This window comes from Mytilus galloprovincialis, chromosome 6 (genome assembly GCF_965363235.1).
Source record: "Mytilus galloprovincialis chromosome 6, xbMytGall1.hap1.1, whole genome shotgun sequence".
In the NCBI taxonomy this organism is placed as follows: Eukaryota; Metazoa; Mollusca; class Bivalvia; order Mytilida; family Mytilidae; genus Mytilus; species Mytilus galloprovincialis.
In genome coordinates this window covers 14594593-14618481 of record NC_134843.1, presented here as the reverse complement: position 1 = coordinate 14618481, position 23889 = coordinate 14594593, and the positions used below count along the sequence as shown (strand labels likewise).

Genomic DNA, 23889 nt, shown 5'->3' with positions numbered 1-23889 from the left:
GGGTTTTTTTATGCCGCATTTATGGGCATTATGTTTTCTGGTCTGTGCGTCCGTTCGTCCGTCCGGTCGTTCGTTCGTCCGTCCGTCTGTCCCGCTTCATGTTAAAGTGTTTGGTCGAGGTAGTTTTTGATGAAGTTGAAGTCCAATCAACTTGAAACTTAGTATACATGTTCCCTATCATATGATCGTTCTAATTTGAATGCCAAATTAGAATTTAGACACCAATTTTATGGTCCACTGAACATAGAAAATGATAGTGCAAGTTTCAGGTTCAAGTTTTCGGTCAAGGTAGTTTTTGATGAAGTTGAAGTCCAATCACCTTGAAACTTAGTACACATTTTCCCTAGCTATGATATGCTCTTTCTAATTTTAATGCCAAATTAAAGTTTTACCACATTTTCATGGTCCACTGAACATAGAAAATGATAGCACTTGCGGATGAAGCATCCGCGTACTAGGGACACATTCTTGTTTACCCATAATTTGACATTTTTTGCATTCTAGATCCTGTCTTTAAATTTTCAAAATTTGTTCCTTCTCTTTATCTCGTCTGTAATCCCAATTCAACTCAAAAGAGGGACGAAAGATACCAAAGGGACAGTCAAACTCATAAATCTAAAACAAACTGACAACGCCATCGCTAAAAATGAAAAAGACAAACAAACAACAGCACACATGACACAACATAGAAAACTGAAGAATAAACAACACGAACCCCACCAAAAAACTAGGGGTGATCTCAGGTGCTCCGGAAGGGTAAGCAGATCCTGCTCCACATGTGGCACCCGTGGTGTTGCTTATGTGATAACAAATCCGGTAAATAGTCTAATTCGGTAGGTCACATTCATGAAAGGGAAGGGGATTGTAGTTACGACGTAAGGAACATATCCGATATCATTTGTGAAATTTTTAAAACGGTAATTATTCCATAATGGTCAAGTGATATGATAATGTATGCTTATTGAAGAAGTTAACTTCGGAATGAAAATTACTAAATAAGAAGATATTCAAATTCTGATTAAAACGGAAAAGATTCCACATAAGAAAATGCAATGATTATAAAAAAAACACCCCAAAAAAAAAAAAAAAAAAACTGAAAAGGGGTCCATTCACCAAGCGCCGGTGCTCATCATAATTACATCCTTTGCTGACTCTGGTGATTAGCTGATAAATGAAGGCATATACATGTGTTTATGCGATCGTACTTGTAGGGTCATGCCTCTTTATATATATGTGGAAAAGAAGAGGGCATAGTGGGTCTTTACAATTGCACAAAACAACTACATGTGCCCGATAGTTATGGTTTTAAACAAAGGCTGCAATTTACCACTGTTCAATTCTCATAAACCATCGACGTATACATAGACTAATTAATATGCGAATAAACATACTTTTTTTATTATTTTATTATACATTTTTATATGTTTTGTCTACCATTCACGGATCATTATTTTAAAAGTAAAATTCTCAATTACATGTTTATATACCCTTAAATTGGGCCCCACCCAGTCATTTGCCTCTTATTTATTTCCCTATATATATACCTAAAAGAAAATCAATCCCTGAGAAACTATTGAAGTGGAAGAGATGATGATGGGAGTTTTTAATGACTTTGACTGACTACTACAGCCCTCGCACGGTCGGTAAGTTGAAGAGTACTGAACTGTATACCGACATCTTGGATTATATCAAATATCAATGTATTATATGTAGTTATTTGCTTATATCTGCAAATCTTGAGACTGAATGGCAATTATAATGGGTAAAACAGTTTATCGGAATAAAGAAAAATAAGTGATCAATTGCATTATTGATTTTACTGATCTATCGAACATGTCGAATACCAAATATTTGTGTGTGTTCGAATCAAATTGTCAGTCAACTTAAAGTGTCATTTAAGGGAACCAAAATAGCAACATTTCAGGTATTAAAAAATGATAGACATTTCAGGTATTAAAAAATGATAGAGATTTCTTAAATGTTTACTTGTAGCAAGAAAACAAGGTCGTGTAAAACCTTTTCTTTCTTGTTATGTTCTTAAAGTATATTTCAAATACCTTCTCATGTTTTAATTCAAAAATCTATCTCATAAATTTCTTTTTCAATTCTAAAAAAAATAGTTGTGCATGAAAAAAAGTCTATACAAATTTGGGCAATTTTGCAATACTAATAGCTTGAAAAAAGCCATTGCTTAGTGTTATATTTTTGAGAAAAAGCTTGAAAAAAATCTAACATAGAATCTGGTATTGAAGTATAACTTCGGAAAATATAACAGCAGTGAGGAAATATGCACCCACCAATGATCCACCTTAAAATAATTTTATCAAAGACGATTGAAACAAATAAAATGCTTAAATAAACAGCAAAACAAGCAAACTTGAATAAATAATGAATCAACAAAAACAGAGAGGGAAAAAAAAGAAGAAAAATGGGTCCGTCAAAATACAATGCGATTTGCTGTTAAGATAAAGACTTCGGTTATTAGTTATATCATAGTACACACTAAATGATGACGTATTCCACATCTGGCATCCGGAAGTATTGATCATATGCAAAGACTGAAAGAGTAAAACTATTTTTTTGTGATACTATGTTATAGACATTAAGATTTATCACAATCGTTTTGTAATTTGGGAACAGGTATGAATTCAAGTACATTTATACTACTTACGACTTCTAAATAACCAGTTTTTGGAGCCCACCCTCTTCGCACTAGCTATTTTATATCTAGTTAAAAATTCTGCAAAATTTATGTACGTAACAGTAGCAGTACTGTAATCCCTATAAGGTGTATTTAAACGGAGAAGGAGCACATGTTTCTGAATTGCTTCCCTTTGAACATCTTCTCTAATAAAATTGAGAAAGGAAATGGTGAATATGTCAAAGCGACAACCACCCGACCATAGAGCAAACAACAGCCGAAGGCAACCAATGGGTCTTCAATGTAGCGATAATTCCCGCACCCGTAGGTGTCCTTCAGCTGGCCCCTAAAATATGCATAATAGTACAGTGATAATGGACGTCATACTAAACTCCGAATTATACACAAGAAACTAAAATTTAAAATCATACAAGACTAACAAAGGCCAGAGGCTCCTGACTTGGGACATATATGTTCTCGTAAATATTTTTAGAGAACAGTTGACATCTACTGTTCTCTACAATATAGATCAGTAGGTATCCGGTCGTTCCGGCCCCAAGTCAATCCAACCCAAATTCGATCCGGCCCAAGTAGATCAGGCCCACGTCGATTTTCCTCAAGTTGATCCGGCCCAAAGTCGATCCGGCCCCATTAAGGCATTATAAAATATGAAATAACTATATTGATTTTGGAGGAATTTGTGACACATTTTAACAGTATAAATGGAATTTGCAAAAAGTGTCCGATGATGGATGACAACAGGTAAAATTTGTTTCGCAATATTTGCCGTAGACAGACTAGACTATAAGTGAAGTATTGACGTACCAGTTAAAGAACTATTTTAAATTGATACAAAAATTAGTGTTATTGTGTCGTTGGTTGTATAGCAGCTTCAACATTTTTTAAAATATGAAGTTATTTTCCATGATAACTTTAACTTTGAATGTCATGGCAATTTCATTTTTTTTTAGTTCATACACACAAGGACGTATAACTAATATACATCCTTGATACACAGAATATCTAAATAAATATTTACAGTCCACTGGAACCTATAACTCATCATAATGACTTGATTAATCAAATCATTAGTCTATAATTGGTTTGTTTATTCAACAATTGTCTGATGATTGTGAACTAAGGTAATGCCACTTGTAATCACTTAATTATAGTTACGTAATCAACAAGGTCTTTATAGTTTGATCTTCTGGTTCAGGTTGGTGTATATGTCGTGTACAAGTTGCAATTTTGTACAGGTTATAACATGTACAAAAATATTGTACATGTTATTACTTGTATAATGCAAAAATACAAGTTATAACATGTACAAAAGTACCTCATACATGTTACAACCTGTACAATATATTGCTTAAAAATGGTTTTAACTTGTACAAAATCGAAAAATAAGGATATTTTTCTATTATCGCAACAGATGTTAGGCCACCCTTAAAAAATTGTTTGTTTGGCATTGCCGACCCACACTATCAGCAGGTGGGTAGGTAGGTAGGGATTTTTTTTTTTTTTTACATTTAAAAGCTTTATACATGTAAATCATGAAGTCTCTAGACCAATGTTGTCTAAAGCATTGCAGCATTGTTGTGTGTACATGCTGGTGGTTTCTTTGAACGGGGTCAACCGTCAATGTCACATTCTACATCATATGGATAATTTCATGTAAGACAGTCAGTTTTGTTGGCAGAGTTAACCAAAGGACCCAGAAAAAAACACAGAACTGAGGCAGGAAACTGACAAATTAACCATATAAAATGTACAATGTATGACGTGAAAATTGAACTTTTATTGTGGGACTGCCAATTGAACAGAGGCCTGATGTCACATCTTGTGGTCACAGTTTGGTAAAATTACCATAAGTTAAATGGCTCAACCACTACGGCTCCTTGTACAAATGGACAAAGATTTAAAACTTTTATTGTTTGCTTTGGTTTTATAAACATCACTTTCTACACCGTATGTAATTTCATGGCAGTCAGTTTTGTTGGCATACTATTAAACCGTAGTACTTGAAAGAAAACGGCGGCAACCTGCGGGAAGAAACTGACTAACCTTATCACATTTGACATGAAAATCAAACCTTAATTTTGCAACTGCCCAACTAGGGCTCAAACCAATACCTAGAGGCTAGTAATCATACATGAAAGGTGTGACGAACTACCATACAAACACGCCTACTGCCCCTGATAAGTTTTGAGGATATAGGATCTGTACCAAATAAGGATAGCAAAATATTAAAAATTTGGAAGGTTGGCACAAATAGACATGGTGTTTATACTAATATTATCCATTAGTGCAAGGTTTTTCAGGGCTATAGGTTTAAAACGTATGATAAATTCAAAATCAAATATGCAGCAGGACAGACAATTTTTGCAGATAAATAAATTATGGGTTGTAATGCTTGTTTGATTAACAGAAATCTGGACATTGCATTACATGAATACAGATAAATTAATGAGCCCTTAGAATTGTGGAAAGGGAAGGGATTTTATTCATCACTAGTACACTAGATACATTTATAAATATGTTTCTGTCAGTATCTTTTATGTTTTAAGAATTATTTTATTCATGTTAAGAAGAAAGGCAAGAAAAGGGGGAAGTACTTCAATTGACACAAGATGCTAGTCTTTAAAATATTTATGTTTTGTACCAGGCTAGCATCTACTGGTACAAAACTACTATAAACCTGTAAATCTGGGACCGTTTTGGTCTATGGGCTTTAGTGCTTACAGCCATAATTATCTTGAATGCATCATTGTGGTTCTGACTATAGTAGATACTTTGTTCTCTGGTTCAAGGGAAAATAAGAGCCACGCATATTTGTTCTGTGATGTCCCGGTGAAAAACTTCTATCTCATGAAGCGACAAAGTCGAGCAGAAATCATCTGTTTCTGCTTTTAGCCTTTACAAAAGATAAAACTTGAGTCCTCTACAAGGTCTCTCAGAACGTTTCTTTCAAAGAATAGCTAAACATTTGATTTTTGATAAAATCCATCTCCCTTAACCAATGCATTGATGCTTTCCCCTGCCGGCCTCTTTGACATTACTTTTGGCAAACTTTTTCTATTCCATGTCATTTAAATGTTTGCTCCCAATACTGTGTAAGGCAAGCGCTTTTAAGATCGTGATTTGAAATAAGTAAAGCCAGGAACAAACTCGGCGGATACGATCAAATTCCGGCACAATTTCGATTTTTTTTTAAATAAAAAAAAATAAATTTCTGAAACGCAAATAAAATTATTTGGGCGGCAAGTTTTTCAGTGGGTCGGGCGGCAATGCCAAACAAATGAAATTTTATTTTAGGCCTTATTGACCTCAACAACATTTTCATAACTTATTTATTATTCCTTCATGTTAGTGTGTTTTTTCCTTTTTTGAGACAGTTAATGTCCAGGAGTCGGTATTACAAAGCATTCCTGAGACCTGTCATAAGATATATCTTAGGACATGTCTTATGATCCTCTTATGACTATCTATGGACATATCTTTATTTGATGAATTATAATTGTGAGTGTCCACTTTGAAGGCAATAGTAAAATACTTTCATTCTAGTTGATACTAAAAGACATAAGAGGATAGCCAGAATAGATGTGTCTACAAATAAAATTGGGAATTGAAACGGGGTATGTGTCTAAAAGACAACAACCCGCCCATGGAGCAGACAACATCCAAAGGCCACAAATAAATGCTTTCAAAGTAGAGGATATATATTTAAAACATCAAAATGACATTTGCCTCATGCCATGATCTTATAGTTTGTAAACAAAAATTGAGTTATAAATTTACATAAGTCATGCTGAAGGCCAAAAATGTTGAAGAGTAGATCCAAAGATATTGATAATGAAGCGTGGTCCAATGAAAACTATTTCCTCTCTCTCTTGCTTTTACATGGTAAGCATATAAGACATTGTTTTAGTCTTTGCATGCTATAAAATTGAGAGGGAGGAGTATTTCCCAAAATTATTAGGAATCGTTCTTCAACTTTTTTGGAAGAATTAATTACTAGTATCTAATGTAATTGTCATTGAGGAATGAAGCTTTTAGTAAATAGTTTCACACTTATTTAAGCCATAATGGGTATAAAACATACAATTACACGAAAACACATTTTGCCAACATAAGTCATGAAACATATATTTCTGAAACTTTTTGATCATTGTCCTCTAAAGAAAAAGACATGTTCTGGCCTATTTATTGTTGTTCTTTATGCATGTTATGCATTGGTGAATTTAAATGTATATTTTACTTCATTAAGATTTATTTTAAATTTTGTACAAGTTAAAACCATTTTTAAGCAATATTTTGTACAGGTTATAACATGTATGAGGTACTTTTGTACATGTTATAACTTGTATTTTTGCATTACTACAAGTTATAACATGTACAATGTTTTTGTAAATGTTATAACCTGTACAAAATCGCAACTTGTACACGACATATATATAAAAATAATAAATTGTATTTTTTTTCAGGTAACATCACAGGCTTCTATAACACTTGTTTTTTTTTTTGTAATATCAACAAGGTCTTTATAGTTTGATATTTTGTTTGGTGTATAATAACCTATAATGGTTTACTTTTATAAACTGTTATTTGGATGGAGAGTTTTCTAATTGGCACTCACACCACATCTTCCTATATCGATATATTTTTCGTAAATTTGACAGTATTTTGAATAGATGTGTGTAGAAAAAAAACACAAGTTATATGAGTATCCATTATTCTTTATTGCAAGAAAATAACAAAACAATGACACTGAATGCACGTTTTCACTCTCTAAAATATAATATCAGCACTACTAAAATATAACAATAAAATCATACATACTAACAAACACACTATCTCTGACACTCACATAAATATATAACTTTTAATCATTTACCATGTTTACATTAACAGTTTTACACTTTCACTTACTTAAAGGGGTCACACTTGCAGCACTACAATAACATGATATACAGCAACTGGCTATACGAATATTGAAAGGTGGAGTAGAACCTATCCTCCTTTTTTTTGGAAGACTTTTCTGAGACAGTGGTGTCTAGTGTTTCCATATCCGAATCCTGACTAGAAGTCTCTACCATTTCAGAGCTAATCTCTTTACCTTTTTTACGGTCGGTCGTAATAAACAACATTATCTATAAAGTCATCAACATCAAAGCCTTGACTAAAAGCCATGTTTATATTTTCTTATTTAAGTTATATTAGTTATTGGAACCAAATAAAGTATTAATTTCTATCTATTGGTATTACATACATGTATTAGATATTAAAGATGAGATAAATCTATACTTAATAACAATGATAACGTTGTATGTTAACAGTGGTGGGTGATTTCGGAGCTACGAAAAAATACGTCTATTCAACTGGACATTTCACTGTTATTAAAATCAATGTTGATGTCTGAATTGTTTTAATATAATTATACCCAGTAATCTTGAAAACTTGTAATAAAAACATAATCAACCTAGTTGTTTTATACTCATCTGAAGAAAATATTTTTTTATTTTTTTTACCGTACACCTTTTACATTATAATAAAAATCATAAACATTTATGAATTACATCAATATATATCTTTATTTTTATTCCTTATAAATTATTTTTTTTTGGGCCGGATCGACTTTACATATGGGCCGTATCGACGTGGGGCCGGATCGACGTGGGATGGATCGACTTGGGCCGGATCGACGTGGGGGCAGATCGACCCGAAAGCGAACAGTAAACAGTCAAGGGTCTTACTTAAATAAGTTATTAGAGAAAATAACATACATCATGTACATGTTGTTAAAATTATCAAAAAACTGTGATAACATATGTATGTTACATGTTTCAAAGGGAAAATATATAACCTTTATCTTGTTAAATTTTTCTCAAGTTCTATTGGTATTATAATTTTCTTTATGTATACTAATCTTTGCAAAGATATACCAGCTCATAGTTACCAATTCAAGCATGCAAAGTACACCTTTGTTATTACAGAAAATATATTCCTGCAATAACCAAAGGGTGTTATTACAGCATGTACAGCTTATCTATTTCTCTTTAGAGGCTTTGCTCTAACATGCATAACAATGTATTTCAATTCATTGTAAGAAATGATGATCAGAGCTTGTAATGAGGCACTGCGCAAGATTCCAAGTGTCTCATTTACTCTAATATAGTAAGCTACATGCTTGTAATAACTAAGCCTTGTTATTACAGCTTTAGTTTGCCCTTAAAGGCCTTGCCTCATTAATTTACAATAGTTGATCAAAATTGTATTTATCATGTTAATGGAATTAGAAAATTAGTTATCAAGGAAAAAAGAGTAGACAACCCATGAAAGTTTCTGTAATAACACATGCATGTTATTTTTCTCTGATAACTTATTTAAGTTAGACCCTTGACTGGTAAAGCTAGTAGTTATGTAAATAGTTTTAACCACATATATTTTTATCCGGATTTTTGTGACAAAAATGTCGGTTATTGATTTGGGGATGTACGGCGTGCGGCCGGGCGGCAATCAAATGTTGTCCGTGCATTAACTCATGAACCGTTCAACCAAAGCTTTTAAAATTTTAATATGTTGTTACTGACAACTATATGAAGGTCAAGTTCAATAATGGCGATTTTGACTTTTACCGTTCAGGAGTTATGGTTCTTGAAAGATTGAAAAATGGAGTTTCCAGTCGTGTCCGTGTATTTATGCATGAACTGTTCTACCAAAGCTTCCCAAATTTTAATATGTTGTTACTGATGACAAAATGGAGATCAAGTTCAATAATGACGATTTTGACTTTTACCGTTCAGGAGTAATGGTTCTTGAAAGATTGAAAAATGGTGTTTCCAGTCGTGTCCGTTCATTTTCTCATGAACCTATCAAATGAAATGAAATTTTTATATGTTGTGACAAAAATGTTGGTTATTGATTTGGGGATGTATGGCGGATGGCCGGGCGAGCGGCAGCCAAATGTTGTCCGTGCATTTACTCATGAACCGTTCAACCAATCTTTTTAAAATTTAATATGTTGTTACTGACAACAAAATGGAGGTCAAGTTCAATAATAACGATTTTACCGTTCAGAAGTTCTGGTCATGATGGTTCTAGAAAGATTGAAAAATGGTATTTCCAATCCATGCATTTACTCATTAACTGTTTAACCAAAGCTTTTAAAATTTTAATACGTTGTTACTGATGACAAAATGGAGGTCAAATTCAATAATGACGATTTTGGCTTTCACCGTTCAAGAGTTATGGATCTTGAAAGATTGAAAATTGTTTTTTCCAGTCGTGTCCGAGCATTTACTCATCCACTGTTCAACCAAAGCTTTTTAAAAAACTTAAAGATGTTGTTACTGATGACAAAATAGAAGTCAATTTCAATAATGATGATTTTGACTTCTACCGTTCAGCATTGTTCAGGAGTTATGGTTCTTGAAAGATTGAAAAATGTTTTTTTCCAGTCGTGTCCATGTATTCACTCGTAAACTGTTCAACCTAAGCTTTTTAAATTTGAATTTGTTGTTACTGATGACAAAATTAAAGGTCAAGTTCAATAATGGCAATTTTCAATTTTTGTGTTCAGGAGTTATCTATACTATTAAACGAGAAGACCTAATTTTTGTGTGTCGCTTCTCTTCCTTCCACAATAAATTAATCATCATGCCTCTGTGTTCTATAGGTAACATGCATAGTCCCATTTGTCATCCATTGGTATGATTATACAGATTGAGTTATTTGGGAGAAAAACGACAAAAAAGGTGTCCGGATATTGTTTCCGTCATCAGACTTACTTTTAGTCATAGATAAGACTTCCGGTTTTAAACATGCACAAGAACAACCAATCATATGACAGATTACAAAAAGGAAAAATAAATAAGCCAATCAGAGCGTTCTCTATATCATGGTTTTTAGATCGCAAAAACCACAACTATTATACCTCCTTAGAGACAATTATTTTTCGCGTTATCCACATGTAAATTATGATTATACTACTATAATATATAGAGACTCTCTGCATTTTGTCTACATTTTGAAATATTTACTATCTAAGGGGTCATACCAGTTGCATATATATAGAAATAAGTAAAACATGTGGAAACAAGAATGTGTCCATAGTATACAGATGCCACATCGGCACTATCATTTTCTATGTTCATTGGACTGTGAAATGTGGTAAAATCTCTAATTTGGCATTAAATTAGAAAGATCATATCATATCATAGGAAACATATTATTTACTAAGTTTCGAGTTGATTGGACTTCAACTTCATCAAAAACTACCTCGGCAAAAACTTTAACCTGAAGCGGGATAGACGGATGAACGAACGAACGGAAGACTAGAAAACATAATGCCCATAAATGGGGCATAAAAATTCATTGTTGAAAGTGAAAGTAGTGATTAGGCCAAAATGAAAGTAGGGTAGAGATTAGAGGGAGGCAGGATATTTTCGGGACGTCGGGATCGAGATTTCGGGATTGTTCCTTACGGGATCTGGGAATATTTTTTTCGATTTTCAGGATGTCGGGATATGAATTTCGTTAAAATACGCACCTCAGGATTTCATGTTTTTAAGTCCAGGATTTCGGGCTCAGTGCCCCTCCGACCACCTCTCAAATGAGCCTCGTCATTTATACAAGATTCAAATCCTACCATTGGCATGTTAATAGGGCTCTCAAAAGGAAAAGCACTGATGGATTGTCCCAGACGCATATTTTATTATTAGAATAATAATGATCTATAAGCAGTTTCATCTATTTCATGTTTGAAGTGGTGCAAATTTTTAATTCAATTTGACTTTTATCAAAAAATGCATTGTAGCAAAGGGGAAGAATAATTGTGGAATAAGGCTAGAAACACAAAAATAATTGAATTTAACAGAAAGGAAACAAATAACGGACTTTGGAAAAAAGAAGGAGGAGGGCTTTTGATACCTTATATGAAATTCTCCAGACATAATATCTTTTACAAACATTTAACGACTTCAGTATGTATACTAAAGAAATTTATCCTGTAGAACTTACTTTAAATAAAGCTAATGACAACAATGACCACTGCCCTTTCCTCGATCTTGATATCTATATCATAAACGGGAAGCTTAATACAAAAATTTATGATAAAAGAGATGATTTTTCATTTCCTATTGTTAATTATCCATTTTTAGATGGTGACGTTCCCTTGTCACCATCTTATGGTGTTTATATATCTCAACTTGTACGATTCGCTCGTGTATGTAACAATGTATTAGATTTTAGCGAGAGAAATTTATGTATTACTGAAAAATTATTACACCAGGGTTTTCGATATCACAAACTAGTCAAAACATTTACTAAATTTTATCACCGGTATAAGGAAATAATTCGTAAATATAACTCAACATGCAGACATCTTATACGTTCAGGTATTTCACATCCAAAATTTTATGGAAATATTCTTTATAAAGCACAAAAATGTCAGTATTCTCCTCAGAAACTAACAAAACCTTTAAATAGACTTATTAAAAGGGGATATAGTTACGATACTGTTGTCAGGTCATTAAAGATTGCATATTTTGGCTTTAACATTGATTCACTGATAGGGTCTTTGCATCGGAACTAAACACATTTATTTCTAAAAAAACAGTTGTTGGCATGACACGGGTTATGTTCTTCTCATATATTTTATGATAGTATCATTATGATACTAAACCCCTAACGGGAGGGATTGTACCTGATATTCATATGATGAAGACATAATCTTTCAATCAGTTTAATTGAGGTCTGGAGATGGCATGTCAGTTAACTGCTAGTAGTCTGTTGTTATTTATGTATTATTGTCATTTTATTTATTTTCTTTTGTTACATCTTTTGACATCAGACTCGGACTTCTCTTGAACTGAATTTTAATGTGCGTATTGTTATTGTTTTACTTTTCTACATTGGCTAGAGGTATAGGGGGAGGGTTGAGATCTCATAAACATGTTTAACCCCGCCGCAATTTTGCGCCTGTCCCAAGTCAGGAGCCTCTGGCCTTTGTTAGTCTTGTATGATTTTAAATTTTAGTTTCTTGTGTATAATTCGGAGTTTAGTATGACGTCCATTATCACTGTACTATTATGCATATTTTAGGGGCCAGCTGAAGGACACCTACGGGTGCGGGAATTCTCGCTACATTGAAGACCCATTGGTTGCCTTCGGCTGTTGTTTGCTCTATGGTCGGGTGGTTGTCGCTTTGACATATTCACCATTTCCTTTCTCAATTTTATCCTACAACAGTTTACAAGCTGTATATCCCCGCGATTTCGCGGGTGTGTTCTAGTGGTTGTTGAAAGAATGAAAAATGGTGTTTCCAGTTGTGTCCATGTATTTACTCATGAACCTATCAAACAAAGCTTTTCAAATTTTAATATGTTGTTACTGATGACAAAATGGAGGTCAAATTTGATATTAACAATTTCACTTTCACGGATTATTTAGACATTATACATTGTTTGTACAAAACAAAAATTCAATCTAGTGACTAGCATACTCTTGAATAATTGTAAAGTAAATTTTTAATTTATTTATATCATGTTTAATTAAATGGCTTCATTTCTGAGTTGTCAAAATACCCCTTAATCATGTATTGGCAAGTTAATAGGAACACATTCCCTCATCTATCAACACATATTATGATCAAGCAATACCTGCAACATCAGCTCCTGTCGAAACAAAGTCAGTCAGAGCTCAGACATAAACAAGTTGTTTTTTTGTTTTTGACTTAAAGAAGTCAAAACATGTATTTTTTATAAAAATGTGTTTTCAATTTTAGACTTATCTAAGTCAGAAAATGACAGACTTGTTTAGGTCTATTTATTTTGATGAAAAAACTTAATTTCACTTGGTGGCAAAAGTACACCCCCTATGACAGCAAAAACATGTCTGAGAGTTCACAAGGACTTGAGAGCTATCTATATTTAATTATCTAATTGAACATCCTTACTAAACACAGATGTTTTACCTCATTAAGTGTGGTTCCAGGTGGTTGCATTGTAAGGTTGATTAACATTATCTCCGATTTTTTAGACTCTCATTCATATTTTTCTTTTAGAAGACAAAGCATTGTCTTTCAATGTTGTCATTAATTGATTTAGATGCATGACCTTTTTATAAAAATGCGTGGGTCTTGAAGTTAACCAATTTTGATAACTTATCGACTTGTAGGAGTCGATATTAGCAACTTTTTGATTCTGGTCAATTATTTCTTGCTTAACAATATTTGACTTATTTAAAAATACTAAACATTGCTAAAGACGATCAAATGGAATGCTAAAACTATGTTGTAAGCTTACATGAATATTTTACACATGCTGTATATACATGATACATATTGTCTAAAAAAAAGTTATGATGAAATGTAATGTGTAAAATTTAATTAATTACTTTAGTAAAGTAATTTAATTTAATTAATTACATTTCAAAAACTGTTTAATTAGTGTAATTGAACATTTTTGCAATGTAATGTGTAATTTGACCCCAAGTCTGCTTTCATCGTTCATCAGTTATGGTTCATGTGATATTGGAAAATGCCAGGACACAAATGAATGTTAAGAAATTCAGTTTGCTGTCGCTCTGACAGCCTCTTGTTTAAATAGATTTTAATTTAAGTGTTTTCTTTACCATATTCATGATATTATGGTGATATTACACTTGAATATTTTACTCATGGTTGACATGTTTCATAGCTTTTATATGTTAAATCAGCATGATCAGTTGAAGATGATATTAAAGGATCCGGATTGTCAATGAGTATGATGAGGCAACTTGGATGTAAGCAAACTTAAGCAACTGTTTTGAATGGCTTTTAAATATGAGAAAAAACTGTACCATACAATGTATAGCATGTATAGTGACTTTAAAAGACCCCCAAAATGAAAAATATTATGCAATGCAATGGAGAAAACTAACAGCCTTATTTTTAACAAAACAATTCATAAGAACATGTACAATTACTTCTTGTATAAAGTATTTTTTTTTGCAATGGTAATTTTTTTGAAACAAAATCTCAAATAAGATAAAGCTAGGACAAAATGTAGGACATGGACAATGATGGATGAAAAGATAAAGAAATATTGCATACATGTATTTGGTCAAAATTATTTGAATATTTACCATGTTTACAAAACTTTACTTATAATTAATGCACTAACAGGACACCAATCCATGTTCTAAAATGATATAGTAAAATATATCTAATAATTTAATTATTTTACCATCATGACTGTATACACACACATATATATATATATATAACAGGCTATTATTTGAACTTGGAATTAATTTTAATTATGGAATTTGCATAATTTCTTGTGCTGGAAATTTTTAATAAATTCCATGTTTATTTGGTATTATAATGTTTTGAACTGTTCATAACCATGATAACACTTTCCATACAATGTATTTTGTATAGAAAGTGTTGTGCGCGGCACAGTACATTCTATTGAAAATGTACTATCTTCTTTGTAATAGAAAGTGTTGTGCACAGCACAGAACATTAAAATATAGAATAAACATGGAATTTATTAAAAAAATTTCAAACCAAGAAATTATGTAAATTCCATAATTCCAAGTTTAAATAATAGCCTGTTATATGTTACTTTTGTCGTGTTTGTATGTTAATCATTGTTAATGTTATATATGACACTACTCTTTTTTTAACATAGATAATTTTTTTTTATTTCAGTAATATGGACTTGAGAAAATTAAAAAATGAAGATAAGTTGGATCTCTGCAGAAAGTATTACTTAGGTATAAATTTGAAATGTTTAGTACACATAAAAAAAGTTAGCTGTAATTATTTTACCAGAGCATATATTCAATTACCTTTCTACTGTTCTACACCTTTTATCTTTTATTGGTTAAGTTAGAACTGATTTTTAGCTTTGTAAACTCTTGCCTAGTGATGTTGTCAGCTTTAAAATTTCTGTTGTCAGTTTTTTTAGGTAAAAATTGCATGAAATGCAATCAAAACCTTATGGGACTGACTTTATATCTAAATGTTCTAAGGCTGATCACTACTTTTTGATACACAAAATATAGTGCATTGATCATAACATTCTATACAGCCTATTCATGAACATTTCCAGAAATTTGTTGCTGTAAGATATGCTCAGATATTCAAGGCACAAAAAGATTTTACACTTGTCCAAAAAATTACATAACGTTTTCAAAGTGCAGGAATCTTATATATCTGATGTAGAAATATGAATTATGTCATTGTTAACCTCATCTTTATAATTTGAGTTATCTCCTTTATCTAGAATAGCTGTTAAATAAACTAGAACCAATGCAATATTTAATTTTACTTTCCACTGATAAATTGAAGCAATCTTTACTGTTCAGTGCTTATAAGAACTTTGATTGCATTAAACCTACAAAAAAAAGTTAAACATTGTTTTGATATTCAACTTCACAGATAAATGTACATGTATGATCAGATCAACAAGATTCAAAATACTGGAATCTCCTAATTCTAGTTATCTCCCTTAATTAATTTCACATTAGTTCCATTTGAGTTCACTTTAGTTGACTAAAAGAAAATTATGTCTTGTCTGTTTCATCAACTGTAATAAAGAAGTAAAATTTTGCCATTTAATTAGAAATTTAGCCTCTAGCATGAGCATGTCTAGTGTATTTAACAAGAGGATAAGCCTTTAGCAATTTAGACCTGTTCTGGATTTGCAAAATTTTTATTTTATGAACATAACTTGTCTTGTGAAAATGTAACTTTTACACTTAATTACATGTACAATGTAGTGAATGTACATTATGTACAGCCTCATTTGGCTTCAACACATTCTTCCATGATTGATTTTAAAATTTATTTTTGTTTATAGGTGGATTTGCATGCCTTCCATTTCTGTGGTTTATAAACTCTATATGGTTCTTCAAAGAGGCTTTCTTAAAGGAGGAGTACACTGAACAGAAACAAATCAGATCATGTAAGAACAAATGCACAAAATATCAATATTGAAAGTGACTTCTATGACCTTAGGCACTCGTCTCAGAATTTTTTCCCCCTATATACCTTTATATAACACAAGGTACTTAACTCGCGATTTAGAAAAATGTCCGGCGCTGACGAAATTCCGTTATATACCAATTTCTCGGCTGTCAACCCCACTAAAACTTGTTATGTTGTAAATCTAAATTGATTTATCTTCACAATGGTGTATAACACGCCTACTTTTGTTGCTGGAATCATCCGTAGCAATCCTACCCAAGTATGTCAATCGTAATTATTTCGTCTTAACGATTAACAGCCGAGAAATTGGTATATAACGGAATTCCGTCACCACCTGACATTTTTCTAAATCGTAAGTTAAGTACCTTGTGTTATATAAAGGTATATAGGGGGAAAAAATTTCTGAGATGAGTGCCTGTGTCTATGACCTATAATTCTAAATTTGTTAAAGCAATTAATTTACTGGTACTGTTTTTACAGATATTAAGCTGTAAAATTTCAAACATTATTTTCTTAAATACCCAAAATTGGTTGCGATCTTACAAACAATGGCAAAAAAACACCATATTGATCTCATTAGGTTACTAATTTATCTGCAGAAATACCTAATAATGTGTTCAGTTTTTGTTATTAGAGTCTTGACAACTTACAGTTTTGTTTGAACCATTACCATGATTATCATTCATTGTCATTGAGTAAACATAAAACAAAGGCAAAAATTATAAAAAACAATACTTGACATTACAGCTGACCATGCAAGTCACAAACATTGGACTCCTTAAAAAAATAGACGTACAAACAATAAAGATTAGTAATAACTGACACATTCCAGCAATGTCCAGGTCGACTGAATTGCTTTACATTTGTCATTACGAGGCATTTAATAGCTAACTATGCGGTATGGGCTTTGGTTATTGTTGAAGGCTAAACCATGACCAATAGTTTTGAATTTCTGTTTGGCATTATTTATTCCACATCTTTTTGTTTTATAAGTTATAATTACCAAATTAAAAAGTGTTGGGTATGTGTAGATACACCATAGGAGGGGCTAAATTTCACGAGAAAGCTCTGCTTTCGAGTGAAATTTAGTTCATCCTATAGTGTATCTACACATACCCAATCAAATTTTTAATTTGGTAAATGACTTGTGTCAAAGTTCATAAGACGTCACAATTAACTGATATCACGTGATGAAAAGTGCCTTTCCCGCTGCATTATCAGTTTGCGCGTTTCAGTCGTCTGAAATGGCTGCAAAAATGGAGATAAGTGACATTGACTTTTTGAATGTAATTCCCGAATGGGACAACAGTATAGACGATCTAACATTATCACAAACATGCAAAGATGCTGAAAATGAAAATACTGCTTTCGAAAAGCTGGAGGATTTAACTCTGTCTCAGGCTTTGGACCAATATGAAGTGGATTTTGAAATGGATGACTTGCCAGATTTTGAACTTACGCAGGTTCCCCTTACGGCGGATAATATTATTGAAGAATTGGAAAAGGCTGTTACTGAGAACTGTAGCGAGAATTCACGCTATTCTTTTGTGGAAGATATTGATATTGATAAGTTAGTTAAGTCCACCGAAAGCAGAAATACACGTAAAAATACTACTTAGAGTGTTGCCACATTTAACGACTGGAGAGTTGCGCGAATGAAAAGTAATTATTGTGCCATTCCAGAACTTTTACAGTTTACCGCCAATGATGTAAATCAATGGCTTAGCAAGTTTGTAATAGAGACCAGAAGAAAAGATGGTAAGCCGTATCCACCAAAGACATTATATCTTTTATGCGTTGGCATACTGAGATTTCACCGAGAGAATGGTGTGCATATGAACTTTTTGGACGAAAAAGACTGTGTATTTTATGATTTCAGACGTTCTTTGAGCGCACGGATGACCGAACTCACAAAACAGGGTATAGGCACCACTACTAAACAGGCAGAGGCGATAAGCGAGGAAACAGAAAGCACTCTCTGGGAAAAGGGCTTGCTAGGGAGTACCAGTTCTAAAGCTATAATGAATACCATGTTTTTCTATAACAGTAAACTTTTTGGACTCAGAGGTGTAGATGAGCATAGGAATCTGTCCGTGGATCAGTTCGAACTGGGAAAGGATCAGACGGGAAGCTTTATATTATTCAAGGGCAGAGCCAACAAAACGTACAAAGGTAAGTTTCATTTTTCTTAAATTATTTAGTATTTTCTTGCGTGTTTTAATTCGTTCATATGTGTAATTTTGTCACATGAGTGTCGATTTTCAGAAAATACGGGTGTCTTCGTTGAGGTCCGCGCTTCAACAGGTGCTTCATTTATGCAAATTCACTGTAAAGACGGCCGGTATATATATTCATATCATGCGTAGCATGTATGCTTATTACATTTTACCCAATTAAAGCAATATAAAACTTTCATATTTCACTGTTATTTTGGATTTTAAACAAATAAAGTATCTTATATTATCTATTTCATTAATAACTCAGTTTTGTTCAGTGTGTGATTTAATTGTCACTCAATGTCATCACTTCATTTTTTTCAGGTGGACTCAATCAGCGGAACTTGAGTGCCAAAAACTTAAAACACTATCTACAAAATCCAGTACTATTTAAGATATATGAACAATATTTGAATATTGTACGTGATTTAAATGGAACAGCCTTTTATAGGAGACCACTAGATAAAGGAAGTATTAAGTTTGGTGAACAGTCAGTAGGGGTCAACAAATTGTCTAATATCATGAAAACCATGTGTGCAGAAGCCGAAATAGATGGGTATTTCACTAACCACTCTGGTAAAAGGACATGTGCCACAACATTATACCAGGCAGGAGTCCCAGAACAAGAAATAATGAACAGGACAGGTCATAGGTCAGTCGAGAGTGTTCGAAAATATAAAAGGGCTTCCAGTGAGATGTTAAAGGATATCTCAAATATCCTTGAACCGAGTGAAAGCATGTGCAAGAAAATTAAACATGAAGACAACACAGAAAATCAAGAAATATCAAAAAGTGCCGCAGGAGGCGTTGGAAGTTTGTTCACTGGATGTGTGTTCAATTTTAATAGTGGAAGTTAAATATATATTGTGATTATTTCAGTATTTGAGGATTATCTGGTGTATTTTATTCAAAGGAATTATATATTCATTTTGGAATTTTTAGTAGTGAAATTATGCATAATGGAATTTATGCATTTTTTTTGTAGTGAAATTACCAGTGTGCCATTCTCGAGGATTAGAGGATTTTATATTTGGCTTCTAGTTGCACATTTTATTAAAATAATACAGTTATTAAAATTCATTTTTGTATTTATTCTAAGAAAAAGAAAGGATATGGGGTATTTGCCAATGAGACAACTACCCAACACTATAGTTTTAGTAAAAATTTAGAGTTGAAAAATATTACAGGAAAGAAAATGTTACATTGTAGATTCTGGCTGAAAGTGTGAGGTATCTCACATACCCCACATGACCATTTTCAATCTTCTGGTAAACCAATCAGAGGGTTGATATGGAACGGTGGTGTATGTGTAGATACCCTCACACTTTTTCAATGGAAAATTAAACAAACTATGATACAATTACATCAAATTACATGTACCATCTATATGGACCATACATCAATACATGATTTATAATTAAATATATGATTTTTTTTACAGATGTGATAAGGTCTATGATAGGAACTGTGATATGGACAGCTATAATATCTGTATGGATTGTAATATTCCAGTTAAATCGTGTTTCATGGGGAGATACAGCTGATGCTATGTCATTCATTATTCCAAGAGGCATACCATAGGAAAGTCTATAATCCATTGAAGAATCATTCACTTCATATAAGAGATTATTTTTAGAGATAAACAGTAACACATATTGTAACAGTTATCATGGTTATGTGTTGAGCAATGTTGAAATTTGTATTATACTAATACATGTATCAGATTCTATTATTATCTTAATGAAAGTCATGTAAATTATGCTAAACATGCTGAAATCACATGGTTGAATATTTTGTAGAAATAATGAAGTAGAACATGTCATCATACAGAAAAGATTTTTTTTTCTCATTTGGTTCATTTTTTTTTTATAAAAAGCAATGAATGACCTCTAAAGATTTATTAAGTTATTGAAAACCTTTTGACAAATAAGAAAATCTGTTAAGATATGCTTTTCCTAAGCAGTAAACATGGTAAAAGCTTTGGGTTCATGCTTATAATTTAATGTGGATATTCTAATTTGTAATTTATTAATAGTCGTGTCCATCAATTATGCTGTAAGTATCTTATCCTAAAATAGATTCTAATCGTAATAACATGCATACATGTACATGTATATGTATATGGTTTGTGATTTTTATGTTCAGAATTTTTGTGTATAGATTTTTTTCAGCCTTAAATCTTTTTTTTAATAGATATAGGAAGATGTGGTGTGAGTGCCAATGAGACAACTCTCCATACAAATAACAATTTAAAAAGTAAACCATTATAGGTTAAAGTACGGCCTTCAACACGGAGCCTTAGCTCACACCGAACAACAAGCTATAAAGGGCCCCAAAATTACTAGTGTAAAACCATTCAAACGGGAAAACCAACGGTCTAATCTATATAAACAAAACGAGAAACGAGAAACACGTATATATTACATAAACAAACGACAACTACTGTACATCAGATTCCTGACTTAGGACAGGTGCAAACATTTGCAGCGGGATTAAACGTTTTAATGGATCCAAACCTTCTCCCTTTTTCTGAAACAATAGCATAACATCACAACAAAGAAAAACATACGATAAAATATCAATTGGCAGACTTAACTCAATCAAAAAACGTATGATTAAACAATGAACGAATAAATTTGATCTGCGATATCTGAATACAAATGCACAGTTAATTAAATATTAGAGACAAACATTCATGACCAAAATGTTTGCATTATCAAAAGTCCCCTTCTATTTTCCAGTACATAATATGATCACACAAATCTTTCCTCAAATACTGAATTTATTTTATTTTAATTCTAACAGACTTTAGTCAATAGTTGCATTGAAAATCATTTTGATACTGTTTATTTATTATGTCCTTGATGGATATCGTATTCACCATATTCACTGTCTCATTTATCATGTTTATGTTTGTTTGAAATAAAACATTGAAATATATTATGTATATAGTGTAAATTCACAAATTATTGAATAAAATTATTATTGTAATTTTGCAATTATAGAATCAAATGCTATTTTTATTTTTGCGATATTGAGAAAAATCCTTTTTAAGGGGGCTGGCTCGCGGGTCTAAGTGAATTTTTTTATTTAATATAGGATTTCTCTATATTTTTCTATAAATGAACTTTATCTTATACTTAAGGGGGTAGACCTTGGTTCAGGGAGATAACTCTTTAAATCAGTTAAGCGTTTGTAAAAGTCAAGTTCATCCATGTATTTTAAGCATTTACCTGAAACAGATTGAAAATAATCTATGTAACCTAGAAGCTTAGAATATATTCTTAAAAAATGGTTGACATAAACGTACTGATGATTTTAAGAGTTATTTCCTTTAACCTAGGTCTACCTCCTTAATGGAAAAATGAAATAAAAAAATGGGGTCACCGTTCATTTACGCTCACAATCTGCCTTCGAAAGAAGCATACATTTTTGTTAATGTCCTTATTTTCTGTTGAACTAATAGGAGAAATAGCGGTAATATCGATATAAAAAAAGAACTAAATTACAGAAATCGCTAAAAATTTAAAATTATTTAGTTTATGTACAGCTTATTCGAAAACAACAATAAAAAATATATGTCACCTATGAGTTAAAAGAGATATTTCAATTTTAATGCCAAAAAATGGCATTTTTGCACCAAAGGGAGATAATTTGGTGCTTTTTCAATGATAACTACATTTCAAAAATTCGCTGGGGCCAACACGAATTGATTTTTTGTAATTATTTTTGTACCATATGACAAAGTAACAACTACTTAAGGTAATAAATGAAATTTGTAATGAAAAAAATCATGCAAGTTAAAATTATTGTGATTATAACCTTGTTGCACTTTTCGCAATAATAAAAACATCACTATAATTTCTGAATTTTCACTAATATTTGTGGTCATCAGTCATTTTAAGCAATGTTTAAAAGGGCTGTTCCAGAAAAAGTTATGATCTAAATTTTGAAAGCACATGTAAAATAAATGTTGAGAGTGTTTGCTTCTAGAATGTACATTTTTCTTGAACGGTAAGGATTCTGATAAAAATTCCTTTTGAAATCTGCTTTCCATTCTCAATTTTATTTATAATATTTTTCTGGATCTGCCCATTGAATGTACCTTGTAAAAATAATTGTGGTTATCAGACATGAAACAAAAAATTATTTACATTGTACCTTTATAAGTAAAGAAATTGTTCAGTATATTCTCTTTCCTCTTTCCTCTCAGTCATGGTCTATTGACTTTGAAACATTTGCTTAGTTGATAGGTTTTAGTTTGTGATTAGGTCAGTTAAGGGGTAAAAACTGGTGGTAGGTCAATGACATTTTGTATGCAGTTGTATTAGCATTGGCACATCTCATCACCATGGAGATTATTTGACTCTTCCCTCTCAGCCATGGTCTATTGACTTTAAAACGTTTGCTAAGTTTACATGTTTTAGTTTGTGATTAGGTCAGTTGATAGTGGGGAAACACTGGTGGTAGATCAATGATAATTGGTATGCAGTTGTATTAGCATTGGCAAATCTTATTTCCATGGAGAAACAAGGACAAAGTTAGAATTTGAGTGTAATAAAATTCTGAATATTTGAAAGAATAAGGACAGCAGTAACTTAATGAAGTCAAAACTAGTAAATCCTATGAAAAATCTACTCACGGGATTAAAACTGAGGGAATTGCAGGAACTCCAAATGGAGTGAGATATGTTGGTATGCTTACCTTGTGTATAGAAGGTCATTGTATTGTTCTTGTCAGGTTAAACGAAATGCATGTGTATATGCTGCTTTTTCAAGTAGCATGAGAGATTTAGGAGTAAGAGCAAAAACCGGTCTTCCAATAGTTTAAATAAGAATCTATGAAGAATGACAAGTCTTTTTTGCTGACTTTAAATCATGACTTAGCACATTAAAACATTAGGCTCAGTGTGTATGTCGAAAAAGAAGAAGGGTCCATAATCATTTCTTTCCCTTTCCTAATTTGTATATAAAAGAGGGACGAAAGATACCAAAGGGACAGTCAAACTCATAAATCTAAAACAAAATGACAACGCCATGGCTAAAAATGAAAAAGAC

The 23889-nt window shown here is 32.2% G+C and overlaps 2 protein-coding genes across 2 annotated transcripts; both read left to right on the top strand.

The window, feature by feature from the left end:
* The first annotated feature begins 2518 nt into the window (after positions 1-2518).
* LOC143079012 (gamma-secretase subunit PEN-2-like) lies at positions 2519-23020 on the top strand. The gene is made up of 4 exons (XM_076254112.1): positions 2519-2640; positions 15336-15400; positions 16489-16593; positions 20274-23020. Exons 2-4 carry the CDS (start codon positions 15340-15342, stop codon positions 20411-20413), a joined length of 306 nt encoding a protein of 101 aa, XP_076110227.1. The 5' UTR covers positions 2519-2640; positions 15336-15339; the 3' UTR covers positions 20414-23020.
* LOC143079011 (uncharacterized) lies at positions 17723-20021 on the top strand. The gene is made up of 2 exons (XM_076254111.1): positions 17723-18788; positions 19157-20021. The coding sequence occupies exons 1-2, from the start codon at positions 18272-18274 to the stop codon at positions 19687-19689; spliced, it is 1050 nt and encodes a 349-aa protein (XP_076110226.1). The 5' UTR covers positions 17723-18271; the 3' UTR covers positions 19690-20021.
* Positions 23021-23889: the final 869 nt, after the last annotated feature.

Excerpts from the sequence above, each read along its gene's own strand:
- LOC143079012 (XM_076254112.1), top strand. The coding sequence starts at position 15,340 with ATGGACTTGAGAAAATTAAAAAATGAAGATAAGTTGGATCTCTGCAGA. Across the intron at positions 15,401-16,488 it reads CTGCAGAAAGTATTACTTAG|GTGGATTTGCATGCCTTCCA; the intron begins GTATAAATTTGA and ends TTTTGTTTATAG. Across the intron at positions 16,594-20,273 it reads ACAGAAACAAATCAGATCAT|ATGTGATAAGGTCTATGATA; the intron begins GTAAGAACAAAT and ends TTTTTTTTACAG.
- LOC143079011 (XM_076254111.1), top strand. The coding sequence starts at position 18,272 with ATGAAAAGTAATTATTGTGCCATTCCAGAACTTTTACAGTTTACCGCC. Across the intron at positions 18,789-19,156 it reads AGCCAACAAAACGTACAAAG|GTGGACTCAATCAGCGGAAC; the intron begins GTAAGTTTCATT and ends CATTTTTTTCAG.